The sequence below is a fragment of the Oryctolagus cuniculus genome, chromosome 1 (assembly GCF_051225735.1).
Source record: "Oryctolagus cuniculus isolate XC-2025 breed Fujian yellow rabbit chromosome 1, ASM5122573v1, whole genome shotgun sequence".
Lineage (NCBI taxonomy): Eukaryota > Metazoa > Chordata > Mammalia > Lagomorpha > Leporidae > Oryctolagus > Oryctolagus cuniculus.
Window position 1 is genome coordinate 10,519,863 of NC_142867.1, and position 13,414 is coordinate 10,533,276.

At 63.2% G+C, this 13,414-nt stretch overlaps 1 protein-coding gene across 11 annotated transcripts in view; it reads left to right on the forward strand.

Moving 5' to 3' along the window:
• Positions 1-1,970: 1,970 nt before the first annotated feature.
• Positions 1,971-13,414, forward strand: part of SYT7 (synaptotagmin 7) — a 65,652-nt gene continuing 54,208 nt past the window's right edge. For 3 of the 11 annotated variants that reach the window (XM_051833206.3, XM_070069707.2, XM_051833207.3), the window contains exon 1: positions 1,997-2,257. In XM_051833206.3, the coding sequence (XP_051689166.3) occupies positions 2,041-2,257 (217 nt within the window). In that variant the 5' untranslated portion in view covers positions 1,997-2,040. Of the gene's footprint in view, positions 2,258-8,095; positions 8,748-13,414 lie in introns of those variants that run through there. The other 8 variants (XM_089307729.1, XM_017350573.4, XM_051833203.3 and 5 more) reach the window with 8 other exon arrangements.

Consider the following 13,414-nt stretch of genomic DNA (forward strand, 5'->3'; position numbering starts at 1 on the left):
GGCAGGGAGCTGGATCAGAAGCGGAGCAGCCGCGACTCGAATAAGCGCCCATATGGGGTGCCGGTGGCACAGACGGAGGCTTTAACCTACGACAGCACAGCATCGGCCCCCACAGGGCACTCTCGGTTTTCACAGATAGGAGCTTGAGGCTCCAAGGAGATAAGGACTTACCTGGTCTGGTGGGGAGAGACTGATAACATCAGCAGCAGATAAAGGAAACCACTTCCAAGACTTCGCGGATGCAGGATTACAAGACACATCCAGAGGAAAGTGTCGGCCTAGCAGTTAAGATGCCTGCATCCCACTTCGGACGGAGTCTCCCGGCTTCGGATCGGCTCAGCTCCAGCCGTTGTGGCCATTTGGGAAGTGAACCAGTAGATGGAAGACCTTCCTCTCTGTCTCTTCCTTTCTCTCTCTAACTCTGTCCTTCAAATACATAAAATAAATCTTTTTAAAAAAATCATTCTTATTAAACGGGCAGAGATAGAGAGATAGAGAGACAGAGATCGCTCATCTTTTGTTCACTGACCAAATGCCTGCCTGAAACACCTGGGGCTGGGCCAAGTTGAAGCCAGGAGCCCAGAACTCCATCCAGGTCTCCCATGTGAATGGCAGGGAGCCAACTACTGAGCCATCACCCGCTGCCTTGCAGGGTGCACCCAGGATATACATTAGCAGGAAACTGGACTCGAAAGTGGAGCCAGGACTCAAACCCAGGCTCCCCAGTAGGCGATGTGGGCGTCCCAAGCTGCACCAAACTCCTGCCTTCTGTCCCTGTTGGGTCTCCTCTCTGCCCACAGCCAGTCACATCCAGCAAAGGTTTACAAGGCTCCCTCCTGATGCAAGGAACTGGGCTTTTGGGAAACTTCTCCCCAGGACCTAGGTCCCTGTTTCAACTTCTGTGATCCCAGAATGCCTTGTTCACACCTGCGCTGTGCAGATCGGGTGATCTAGGTGTCTATCCTAGGAGGAGGGCAGGGCTTGGTCGTACTCACACTTGCATTTGCCCATCGTGCCTTGGCCAAGGGCTGGCATTTGAGAGCCTGAGGAAATGCTTGCCAGGGCAAGCTGCCCGTGGATGCGCCCCATGCACCACTGCATTAGTGCACGGTGTCGCTCTAGGCCCATTACCCAGAGGAGGACGCAGTATTGCAGTGCTTCGCACACAGCAGCTACTCAATTCACGTTCGCTGACCGGATCGATGCGAATGTGACGGAAGGAAGATGAGGATGGATGGTATAAGCCACCCTTGCCTTGGGAGAGCTCTCAGTCCTTGGCAAGGCTGGGAGATGGGCAGAGAGTGGCACTGGAGAGGCGCTGTGTAAATCCATACTTTAAGAGCAGACAATTCCATCGCAGAACTACCGAGAGCGGGCCGTGGGGCTGCGGAAGGGGAGAGACCAAACTTGCCTGAGACAGTGGGGTGTTTGAGGTGGGCTTCCCAGGGTGGAAGGGAACTCAGACTCGAAATCAGTTGTCAGCTGAAGGTAGGGCACTGGGCAAGACAGGTGGGCGGGAGGCAGAGGGTCACGGGGTGGGGGTGAGGCGGCGGCACCCCGGGTCAGGCCAAGTTGCTCTAGCCTGACTCCACAGGCAGTGAGGAGCCACGGAGGGCCTCAGCCATCAGTCCCACCTGATCTTGTCCCTAAGAAAACCACAGCGAGGGAAAGCCCTGGGCCGGGGGGCTGAAGGAGGAGGCCAGGAACTGCCACCGAGGCAGAGGGGGCGAGGCTGTGAGTGCCTGACTTGGGGAGGTGGCTGTGCCGTCTGCGAGGAGCGTGTGCAGAGAGAAGGATCCGTCTACATGTGGGGGAAGAGCATCAGGAGGATGCGGGGACGTGGGCTGGGCTGGGAGAGGCCTGGAGCCATAGCAGGCCTGGTGTGACCCCGAGGAGGGGGCTGCCTCTCCAGGAAGGGAACTTGGGTGGAGACACCTCATTAAGAGCGCAGAGGCAGAGCCAGGAGGGAGGTCAGAGCCCCAGAGACAGGGCTGGGAGCTGGGCTGAAGCAAAAGCTGAGGCGTGGGAGTGGATGAGATTATGAAGAAAGTGGGGGGCGAGAAAGAAGAGAGGCTGAGGACAGAGCCTTGGGGGCCACCCACAGTAAGGAGGGGTGGGAGCAGGAAGAGCGGGCCCCAGGAGGAAATGGGACATCCCGCGAGCTGGGGTCCCCATCTTCTCCCTCGCTGCCACTGCTCCAGGTCCCTGCTCCCTCTCAACCCAATGGGCTGGGCCACACCCTGCTGCCAGCCGCCAGGTGAGTTGCCGTGGGGAGGAGCCAGAGCTGGGCGTGAACTCGGCTACGCCACCGATGCAGCCTGTGCTGGTCCTCGCCTCCCTGGGGTGGGGTGGGGTGGGTCACAAGACGTCCCCCTTGTTTGAGCAGCTGTGACTAGGCAGACGGGTAGTGCGTGTTACGCATTTGGCGCCCAGGCCTGGCCAGCCCTCAGAACTCAATAAATGGTGGCTGTGCTATTATGATTATGGCCGAGCCGGGACTTGATTCTGGAGCTAGTTCAGCGGGGTGGAAAGGGAGGAGCCCAGCAGCCCCCCGAGGCTCCCGGAGCGTTGGGGTCCGCCTGCCACCCTGCCAGCCCAGAGCTGGAACTAAGCGGCGCACTCAGCTGTCCCCGCGCTTATGACCCTTCCACCTGCTGAGGGACAGGACCCCCAACCCCGGCTGGGGCGGGAGGGATCCCCCAGAGGCCCTCTGTCTGCGCACCGGCGGGCGCCGACGCGTCCTCTCCGGTGCACGGTATTTGCCTGCTCACGCGGGCTCCGCGGCGCCCCCTCCGCGCACGCGCGTCCCCGCCCCGGCCCCCGCCCCGGGCCAGTGTACTCCGGGCGCCCCGGTTGGGTCGGTGCAAGTTGGAGCAAAGGATGTCTGCGCTGGGAGCGCGCATGGCGGGAGGTGGCGGCCCGAGCAAGGCGTTGGCAGACGCCCCACTACTGAGAGCGGCCACTGCTTGCTCCCCGCCCCCAAGGCTTCCGCAGCAGGCATGAGACCCACCCCCGGCCCTGGAGGACCAGGAGCGTGGCGCCGGCTGGGTGTGGCTACTGCAGCCTCCGGGGGTCTTGGGTCAGCGGGTTCTGGCTTCTGCCCTCTCTCACGCACTGAAGCCTGACCTTGGAACTCCCCAGCCTCAGTTTCCCCGTCTCAGCTTCAGGCTGAGCAATCTCGTTTTTGTTTGGTGGTTTTTTTTTTTTTTGCAGACCCTGATCACAGGTCAGTTACCACCCCACCCCACCCCACCGTGGGCCCCCGCTGGCCGCCTGTGTGCGCTCAGCTGCAAGGGAAGAGGCGTGGTCTGCCAAAGTCTGGGCAATGCTCGCCCCCACCGCATCCTCTCCTGACCCGGCAGGGGCTCCCTGAGAGGAGGGGGCTTGACCTTCTGCCAGCTGGGCTCGGATTTGGGGTCCTAGCTCGCGTGTGAGTCGCCTGGCCCTGGGAGGCCCCCATTAACTAGGCCACCGCTGGGGATAGGCGGTGGAGGCTGGAGCAGACCCGCGTGGGTCTCCGGGGGAGGTGGAGGCCGGGGCCAGGGCTTTAAACAAACCACAGAAGGTCTCTGTGCCATCAAAAGAGCTCTTAGAGACTAATCATGTCGGAGGGAGGGGGTTTTGGTAAGAGCCTCTGCTTGATTCCCATCAGCCGAGGATCAAAAAGCATTTGGTCAAAGAACCTTTAAATACCTTGAAAGGTAGGTGAAGCCGGTTCAGTGGGTTCCAAGAAGGCTTGAAACGCTGGCCTGAGCTGCTGATCAGCTGGCTCCAGTGGTGCCAGACGCTGGGGGACAGGGGAGTGGTGGGGACAGACCACCAGCCCACCTGTCACAGGGCCCCAAAGCCGCTGTGGGGAGGGTGCGGAGGGCAGAGCACTGGGCTCAGGCTGTCCAAGTTGGAAGCAACTTTGTAGACACGAAGGCCAGGGATTTTTATGTGGAACCTGTGGGCGCCCCTCCCCATCGGCAGCCCCCAGTGATGGGTGAACCGTTGCGTCTGTCTGTGCGTGTGTATGCGTTGCCCTGGGGGAGACAGATCCAGGGAGTGCGCGCCTAAAAGGGTCTGAGACTGCGTCCAACCCAGAGCACAGCATCGTTGTGGTGCAGTTGGGTAAAGTGAGGCTCAGAAGGGTCCAGTGACTTACCCCAGTCATTCAGCCAGCAGATCCTGATGGGGTGGGCGTGGGGGGCTCACTAACCTAGTAGCCCTCAGCCATCTCAGGGGTCCTGGAGGGGTGGGAAGCGTCTCAGAGCAGAGTTGGGCAGAGTTGGACAGAGTCAGGCTCTGGAGGGGGGGGGGGTCCCAGGGAGCAAGGATGTGAGAGGACAGATGGCTGGGATGGAGTATCTGGCCTGCCCTACCACCTGGGGGGAGGCAGCCTGAGGCAGGGTCCTTGGTGCCTGGGGAAGACACCATCGTGTGAGTATATTCTCACAGGGTTGTATGGGGGCAATTATTAGCCCTATTTTATGGATGAGAAGACTGAGGGTCAGAGATACATGCAGCCAAAGCCAAACAGCTGGAGAACCGGGCAGAGGCAGCACCAGAGTGAGGGGGAGGCTTCAGATTCGGCCTCTTTTGTCCCAGACCTGCTTTGAAGAACCCGGCAGTGTGCCAGGCGTGGACCCTGGGCCGGCCTCTGGATTCGGCGGCAGCTGGGTCCAGAGAGAGGCGTTAGTTCATCAGTCAGTATTGACTGGGTCTCCACTGGGATGAGCTGAGCCTGAGGGGGCAGGAGCTGCCTTCTGCGAGTTCGCTGTCCTGGTCCCTCCTGGGGAGACGGCTTCTGTTCAAGTGGGGCCTTTGCCTTCGCCAGACTCCCGCCCGCCCGCCCGCCCGCCCGCCGCGGAGGAGAAGGGAGAAGAGCTGGGGACCTCGGCAGCCGGTCCTTGCTCCTGCCCCGTCAGCGCGTGCCGCTGCCCTCGGCCTGTCCCTCCTGCGTCCGGCGACCGCGCAGCCCCAGGCTCTCCACTTGCACGGTGGCAAGGAGAGAGGTGCGTTTGTTCTGTCACGTGAGCTGCACAAACAGCTTCCTCAGCATTTTTATTAATAATGCAGCCGTAGCCCAGGGGGCGGGGGCAGAGGGACAGGAGCTGAGTGGAGACGGTGGCGGCAGCAGCCGTGCGAGGCAGAGGCCGGAGGGGAACCCAGGAGCCCTGCCTCCCAGCCGTGGCCTAGCAACGGAGCCAGGTGGCCTCAGGGGCCAGCGTCTGCTCCCCAGGGACGGAACATCCCTCCCTCCCTCCCTCCCTCCCTCCTCAGCGGCCGACCCGGGACACCTGGCCCCGATGACGATGACGGTGCCAGCTCGGAAACAGGCCCGAGGGGTCCCCAGCACTGTGGCAGCCCTGAGGGAGCCAGGTGCTGCCAGCACTTCCTGCTACGTCATGGAACCCAGGACACAGCGGCAGGCACATCACGGGAAGAGAGGGCCTCTCTGGTCCCCCCCTCCCCCCGCCTCCACTGGGGACTGGAAGGGCAGAAACAGATCACCAGAGGCCCTCCCCTCCCCCAGCGAGCAGGACCTGGGTGGAGCACGTGCAGTCTGCACGCTCCTTTCCCAGAGCACCTGCTCACTCCTGCAGGCTCCATTTCCTGCCTCTGCCTGGCCCTCTGTGAGAGCTCCCGGGACAGGAGCCCACAGCTGCCTTGGCTCTCAGGATGCTCCTCCAGCAGCAGTGTGTAGCCCTCAAACACAGCAGGATGGTTGGAGGTTAGACATCTGGAAGAACTTCCCTGAGAGGGAGGCACAACATGGCAATGGGAGTATGTCTGTGGTGTCTCTGTTAAGGATAAACAAATAACAATAATAATGGCATTTAGTATCTATCAAGAATAAATTACATGCCCCAAGTCTCATTGTAAGTGCTTTAATTGTAACATCCAGTTAACATCACAGTTGTTGAAGGAAATCGGTGTTATTACTATCCCCATTGTTCAGATGTAGAAACCGGGGCCAGAGGTGTCTGCCGGGTAAACACAGCTGCGAATGGCGGAGCCACAGAACTCTGCATTCTTTCCTCTTCCCAGTGACTCTGCATCCTCAAAGCACAGAGTTGAGGCCCAGGAAAAGGGTGTCTTTAAGATGCTTGGAAACTTTGGCAGGAAACTTTTAAAAATAGCCCAGACCCAGCCGGCGCCGCGGCTCACCAGGCTAATCCTCCGCCTTGCGGCGCCGGCACACCGGGTTCTAGTCCCGGTCGGGGCGCCGGATTCTGTCCCAGTTGCCCCTCTTCCAGGCCAGCTCTCTGCTGTGGCCTGGGAGTGCAGTGGAGGATGGCCCAAGTGCTTGGGCCCTGCACCCGCATGGGAGACCAGGAGAAGCACCTGGCTCCTGGCTTCGGATCAGCGCAGTGCGCCGGCTGCAGCGCGCCGGCCGCGGTGGCCATTGGAGGGTGAACCAACGGCAAAAGGAAGACCTTTCTCTCTGTCTCTCTCTCTCACTGTCCACTCTGCCTGTCAAAAAATAAAATAAAAAAAAAAAATAGCCGAGACCCTCAATGCCCCTGAGCCTCAGTCCACACAGCTCTATCTGGTGCAGCCGTGGAACTCCTCTGTTTGTCAGGGACAGAGCGAGCAGAGCGCTGGCCGTCTCCTCAGTCAGCAGAGACGGGCCGTGGGGACCAAGGGCGGCCCTGGTTCTCTCCCCGGCTTCCTGGGCCGTTCGCTCTGGGGCCTTTCGCTCCCTGGGTCAGTCCCTTCTCCTGTAGAGCTTTGCCTGAGGAGGGTGGCCTGGCTCGTCTCTCAGATGGTCTCGCCAACAACTCTGGAAAACTCTGCCATCCTTCTCGGGGCTCTCGGGTTGATGGGGGAGGGATCTGGGGTGGGGAGACCCCTGAACAAGGAACCTCTCTGGGAGGGCGCTGATCATTTGGGGGAGGGGGAGGGGCGAGAAGGGTGCAATATCTGAGCAGGGGAGGGGGAGGGAACAAACCAAGGCTGGAGACCGGAGGCCCAGGTTATAGACTTGGTTCTCTGGGGGCTGCCGCCTCCCAGAGGGCGCTGTGCCGGGTGAGGGTGGCTGCAGGTGGAACAGAAAGCCCCTCAACCAGAGGGTGAGGGCTGCGACGTCTGGCCACTGAGGAGCTGTGGGTCTTAACCTACAGATGCCTTTTTCTCCTTCCATTTTTAATTAGAACATGTAATCCCAGGAAATCTGGTCTTCATGAAGGCTTGCTGGGGAAATTTCCTTATCTCTCCTCAGGCGGAAAAGCTGTGGGTGGAGGCAAATAAGTGTGTGTGTGTGTGTGTGTGAGAGAGAGAGAGAGATGGGGTTTGTCCCCGTGTGTGCTGGCTGCCTGGACCACTCTGGGAAGGTGGAGGTGTGACTGGCACCTCCACCTTGGATGGATTTGTTGCCGTGGGAGCCAGGATTCTTGGCCTGGGAAGCCTGGCTCCCCTGTGCACTGCATCCCCCTGGAGGGCGGGGCAGCAGGCGGGCACAGACCAGGGGGTCAGCCCTCCTGCCTGCCCTGTTTGGTGCAGGTAGGGGCAAGCAGAGCCTCCTTATGTGGAGACATGTGTGTGTGTGTGTCCATGTGTGCAGGTGACCAAGTGTGGGTGTGTGCGTACTCGCGGTACCTGATACCACCAAGGGTTCAGTTGGAATTCCAGGGACTTGAAGTCACGGGAGACGAAGGACCTTTCTCTCTGCATCGGGATCAAACAGTTTCAATTCTGTAGGAATAGGAGCAGAGAGGGCCAAAAGCCCTAGTTTTGGAAGGGGAAGGACAGGCTCCCTTCCTGTCCATAGTGGCCCTGGGGTCAGGGAAAAGAGGGGAGGATCCGAGAAAGAGCAGCAGAGGCTGGAAGTCTGTTTTCCTCTTTTGTGGAGCTGGATGAAGTTGGGGAGGGCAACTAGACGCCGTCCCCACCTCGGCGCGCCGGCTGTGTGCGAGCCCCAGCAAAGACCAGAGGGGTGGACCCTGGCTCGGCGCTGGCACAAAAATCCAGTCCTGGTTTTCGCACACTCCAGCCCGTCTTCCAGGGACCGCCGCGGTCTCGAGTCGGGGAGCTGACGCCCTAGAGCCGCCACCTAGCGGAAAACGCGGAGTGGATCTCCACGCCTTTTGGAACGGAGCCAGAGGGCACCTCGGAGGAGGTGGCCGGCTGCGCGGCCCTGCCGGTGCAAGGCCGCTGCCATCAGGGGCACCCGGGCTGGGCTGGTCGCGCGGTGCGGAGGGACCCGCAGGCTCCCGGAGCCCAGCCGCGGCGCTCCGCCGCCCTCGGGGAGGGGGCTGCGGCCGGGCGGGGCGCGGGGCGGCGGCCGTGCCCTCGGGGCGGCTCGGGGCGGCAGCCGCGGCGCGGCCTGCAGTGCGGCGCGCGGCCGGCAGCGGGCGGCAGCGGGTGCAGGCGGCGGCGGCGGGCGGCGCCGGCGGTGCCCCGGGCGCGCTCGCACACGCGCTCACACACACACATACACACGGCCTCGTACACACTCACACACGCTCCGGCGCGCACACGCGGCGCGCAGGCCAGAGGGAGGCGGCTCGGTGGCTCGGCGGCGGCGGCGGCGGCGTGCTCCGCGGGCGGGCGGGAGGGCTGGCGGGCGGCCCCCGCTCCCCAGCTCGGCGGCTCGGTGCAGCCCGCGCGGCCCCCGCCCTCGGACCCGCCCCCGGGGGTCGCCCGGCCCCATGCCCTGCAGCGGCGGCGGAGCAGCGCGCGGCCGCGGGAGGCTCTGAGGAGCCCGGAGGGAGCCGGCAACGAGGGGACCATGTACCGGGACCCGGAGGCGGCCAGCCCAGGTAAGCGCGGCCCCGCTCGGGCTGGGGCGCCCCGCACCGGGGCCAGGACGGCGGCAGCGCGGACGCCGTCTCGGAGCCCCAGCCCGGGGTTGCTGCCCGCCGGAGCCGCACGGACGGCCCCCCGGGCTCATCGCAGCCCCGGGGGCGCGAGTGCGAGCGGCCGCGGCTCGGACCCCGGCTCCCCGCAGCCCGGACGCTGCCGGGCTCAAAGCCCGAGCCGGCTTCGCAGTGTCCCCGCAAGGACCTCCCCCCCACCCGGCAGCCCAAGGACAACGTGTGTGGCGGAGCGAGCCGCCGCTGCCCCCGCGGGAGCCGGGCAGTGCCCTCGGAGGCGTCCCAGGCTCCCCTGCACCGGAGCCCCGGGGGTGCCGGCGCCGGGGGACCCCCGGGCGAGGATCCCAGCGGCTTCGGGGCACCATGGCTGGCACAGGGGAGCGGAGTGGCATCGGCGGTGCCAACGGCGAATAGAGAGGGTGCTGGGGGCAGGTGGGAATCTGGTGCAGAAACCGGGCAGGGAGGCTCCGGGTTGGGGACCGCAGGAGCACCGAGCCGGGAGGCCGGGGTACCTGAGGGAGAGAGCAGGGTTTCGGGAGCGTGGGGGTGCCAGAGAATATTCTCCTAGGCTTGGGGAGGGGCCCGCGAAGAACCCCAAACTCACTCTGGTCCTGCCGCGGAGGGAGCGGCCGGGGCGGCCCCACTGCGTTGCTCCTGCGCCTGGGGAGTGGCCTGGGAGCCCACCGCCGGCTTGCCGTCCTCCCAGCCTGAGCCCAGCAACCTCTCTTTCCTACGGAAACCGCTCTGCCATTTCCTCCTTGGCTGCTGCCTCCTCACACACTGCCCACCTGTAGGCAGGTCCCCTGCAGCTGCGGTCCAGGTTCAGTCCCCGCTCCCACCTGGGTGCTCCGCCCGAGACCCAGCACCCACACCCCCCCACCCCCTTCGTCTGCCGTGCGGGCATCAGCGTCTCGGTTTCTGGGTTTCTCCCTGATCTGTGAAGCACAGCACCCAAGCCCAGGGACGTGCTCCCAGACGAGGAGCCCCTGGATGCCTGGATGCCACCCTCCTGGTCCTGGAACAGCGCTGGGACCCTGGGCAGCAAGAGGCCTACAGCTCTGAGGCTGGGGAGGGCGCCCCAGCCCTTGTTTGCTCGTCCCCTCTAGGGGCAGCCCCAGCCCATCTCTGCTTCCTGAAGAATGGGCTCTCGTCCCAGCCCTCCTTGACCGAGGACGCCCTGCCGGACGCCGGGCATCGCCCTCCTCTCAGGACGAAGGGATGAGAGCGAGAGAGGCAGTGTCCTTCTCTGTTCTCCCACACCCCTCTGTGGATGTCCTCTAGGTGAGGGCCGGAGGGACCTTGCCTTTGGAGAGCCTTCCCCTCCTCTGTCTGGACCCGGGTCGCCCACCCGGCGTCTCCCCCAGAGGCTGCCGGCTGCCAGCACTTGGAAGGGCAGGGGCATTCTCTTGTCAGAAGCCAAGAGCTTGGTTCAGAGAACAGCTGGCTGGGAGGGGGTAAGTATGAGGATGAAGCAGGCGGTGGGAGCGCAGTCTGCCAGGCTGGCTGCCTTCCCCCCTTCCATGTCAGGCCACTGGCCTGGGGCTGTTCCTCCAACCCCTCTCCCTCCCTCCTGGTCCCTCCCACGCCTGGGCACCATAACACCACCACTCCTCCGAGAACCTCTGCCCTGCCCACAGAGGCCAACTTGATGCTTGGCATCTTCTGGGCAAAGGGCCAGTGCTGCCCCTGGTGGGCTGGCAACCCCCAGACCCTTCCCTCCTCCTTCCTTGATGGGCCTCTGTGACTGGGGACCACCCCAGCTGCAGGGCCCACCTGTGCCTGTGTTGGGGGCAGTTGTGACTGGGAAGGGGGCAGGCCCAAGGGGCTCAGTTCTCACTGAGCTGGGGGGGTGGGAAAAGGCTGGCGAGGGCAGATGCTGCCTTGACTCCAGTCCTCTGGGGACCTGAGGGGTCCCAGCCAATCTCTTGTAATCCCTGCAGCTTCAGATCAGCCTTCCCTTCCCCTCTTGCTTACCCAAAGACCCCAGACTCTTATCCCACAGCCAAGCCTCTGTGTACCCCTTTTCTGGCCACCGTCTCCCCTTTGGCTAGCACCTGGTAGGAATGACTCAAGTGGGTCTCTCATCTCTCCTCTGGTCCCCTAGGGGCCGGTACTTGATTGCCTCATCTTACTCCCAGGAAACACCTGTGGCCCCGTGTGTATAACAAAGTCCACCCTCTCCTGTGCCTCCTGTGGCCCAGGCTGGTTCCCCCTAGGGTGTCCCTGTGTACTCCCTCCCTTCATCCCACTCTCTCTGCAGGTCCCCGCAGGGCTCAGCCCTCTGCGAAGACCTTACCCTCCCCACCTGGGGCCCTGACTCTCTGGCACTTTGCTCCCCATCTATGATGGATGGAGAAAGGGACTGTGGGAAAAGATCAGAGCCCAGTGAAGACTGCAGAGCAGCCGCCTCCCATGCACACCCATGGGCTCCTGCTCCACCTGGCCAGTCTTCTGGAGCTGTCCCTGCTCTCATTCTGAAGCTGGCCTGGCGCCAGCCTCCATATCCCTCCGACTGCCCATCCCCAGGCCCGGCAGGACCTCAGCAGGCCTGCAGGGGTCAGCGTTGCAGTGGGCAGTCAGGACAGCAGCAGGAAGGAGGAGGAAGGGACAGGTGACCTTGCAGTGAGCTAGTGAGCGGGACCAGAGAGGGAAGAGCTGGGAGAGAGGTCAGGTCCGGAGGGCTGCTTGCCCTGCACCCTAGACTTCTGTGAACTTGACCCTGGGTGTCTCAGGGCATGAGGGCTCCCCCCGTCCCACCTGTTTGTGGACTCTGCCCTACAGACACTGCCACGCAGGTGGTTCCTGCGGCCCGTGAGGTTGGTGGGGACAGACGAACATACTCCATGGGGCTGGGGGCTCTGGCATAGTGGCTGTTCTCCCTTGAGGCAGAGGAGTCCAGGAGGTTGTCCACCCAGCCCTCGATTAAAGACGCAAGTTAAGGGCAGAGACTGCTGGGTGGTGTGTGAAGCAAGAGTTCCAAGTAGGGCTCAAAGGTCGGATTAGAGGTGCTAGGGCCCAGGACTGGGGTGTGGGCAAGCCCAGGGAGGCCTGCCCCTGTCTGACCACTTCACTGACAGCATTTCTTCCCCAGCCTGGCCCATCTGCACAGGCCTGGGCCTCCCTGGCCTGTGTCCTGGGCTCTGGGGTCAGAGCCTGAGAGTGAAGGTCAAATGATCTCCTGGTAGGTATGGCAGGGAAAGGCTCAGCAGGTGTGTGACCCAGGGCAGGAGAGGGGCTCGGGCCAGGCCCTTAGGCTGCAGCCACTGTGGAGACAGACCCCTCCTTGGCACTGCCTTGTGCTATTCCGCATTTTGCCAGGACAGCCTTAGCAACTGGCTGGATGCTTAAGGACTGGGGGAGGGTGTGTGTGGGTGGGTGGGTGGGGGAAGTAGCCCCTAAACCCTCCTTGTTGGAGCAGGCTGGACTGGGTTGGGGGGGGCACACAGGCCAGCAGGTGACAGGTGAGAGGACAGCTGGAAGGCAGGGGAACAGGTGGGTATCCAGTGAGCAGGCTGGCCCTAGGCAGCTGGGTCCTGCTCCTGGCTGAGCCGAAGCTCAGGCCTCAGGGACACAGAGGGCAACGTAGCTCGCCATCAAGGACTGTCCCCTCCTCACCCCTCCAGCCCTGCTGATGCAGCGTGTTCTGTGGGGGGGGCCCTCCTCCTCCCCCAGCCTCCCTCCCCGCCCACCCCCTATTCTCCCAGGGACTTTGAATCCTTATTGAATCTGATGGACCGTTTTCAATAACCGTTTTCCCCAGGGGACTGACGCTGAGAACAGCAGGGAGAGGAGCTGGTGAGGGGGGTGCCGGGGGGGGGGGTGGAAAGCGCTGCTCTGGGCAGAGGACCTTGGTGGGGGGGTCAGTTCCATGGCCTCCTCGGGGCATTGGGGCATCCCAGGTGGGCACAGGAAGCCCTTCATGGAGCCAGTCCTCCACTCCGTGGGTAGTGCCCAGCAGGTGGTACATGTGACCCGTGAGGTTAGCTTTCTCTGTTGGGGCGGTCACTGGTCTGGCCAGGTGCCGGAGTCAGCCTGTGCCAAGGCCTTGCCTGGGTGCCCTCCTGCTTTGCCAGGGAACCCCAGCCAGTGGTGCCAAGCGAACTGTGCTAGTTCCATGGGCATGGAGGTCCCTGACCTTGCAGGCAGCAGGAGCAGCCCAGCTGGGCCCTGGCCAACTTGTACTCAGGAGGGCAAGGCTTTCGTCTTGCCCGGCAGAATTCCCTGAGGGTTAGAGCAGACTCGGCGTGGGACCTGTGGATGGTGCTGGATCCGCCCAGAGCCTGCGCCTGGAATTCTAGATCTAGTTGGTGGGAAGAGGGGCCGGGCAGACCTGGCCTGCTGCAGAGGAGTCTGCACCTCCCGCCCAGGAGGGCGCCTTGGGAAGGGTGTGTTGCTGGTGCGGGTTGGGCGGGGAGCTGACTTGTATTGTGAGCTGGGACATTTGGGGAATTGATACATCCATGTGAGGAGCGCGTGGGGTATGGAGCGGGTGGGAGGGAGGGCGGGGCTGGTGGAGAGCAGCACTGTGTCTGTGTGTACCTACGTGCGTGCGTGCGTGCGTGTGCGGGCGGCAGCTGGCCAGCCCGAAGAGCTGCGCTCATCTGAGTGCCGTG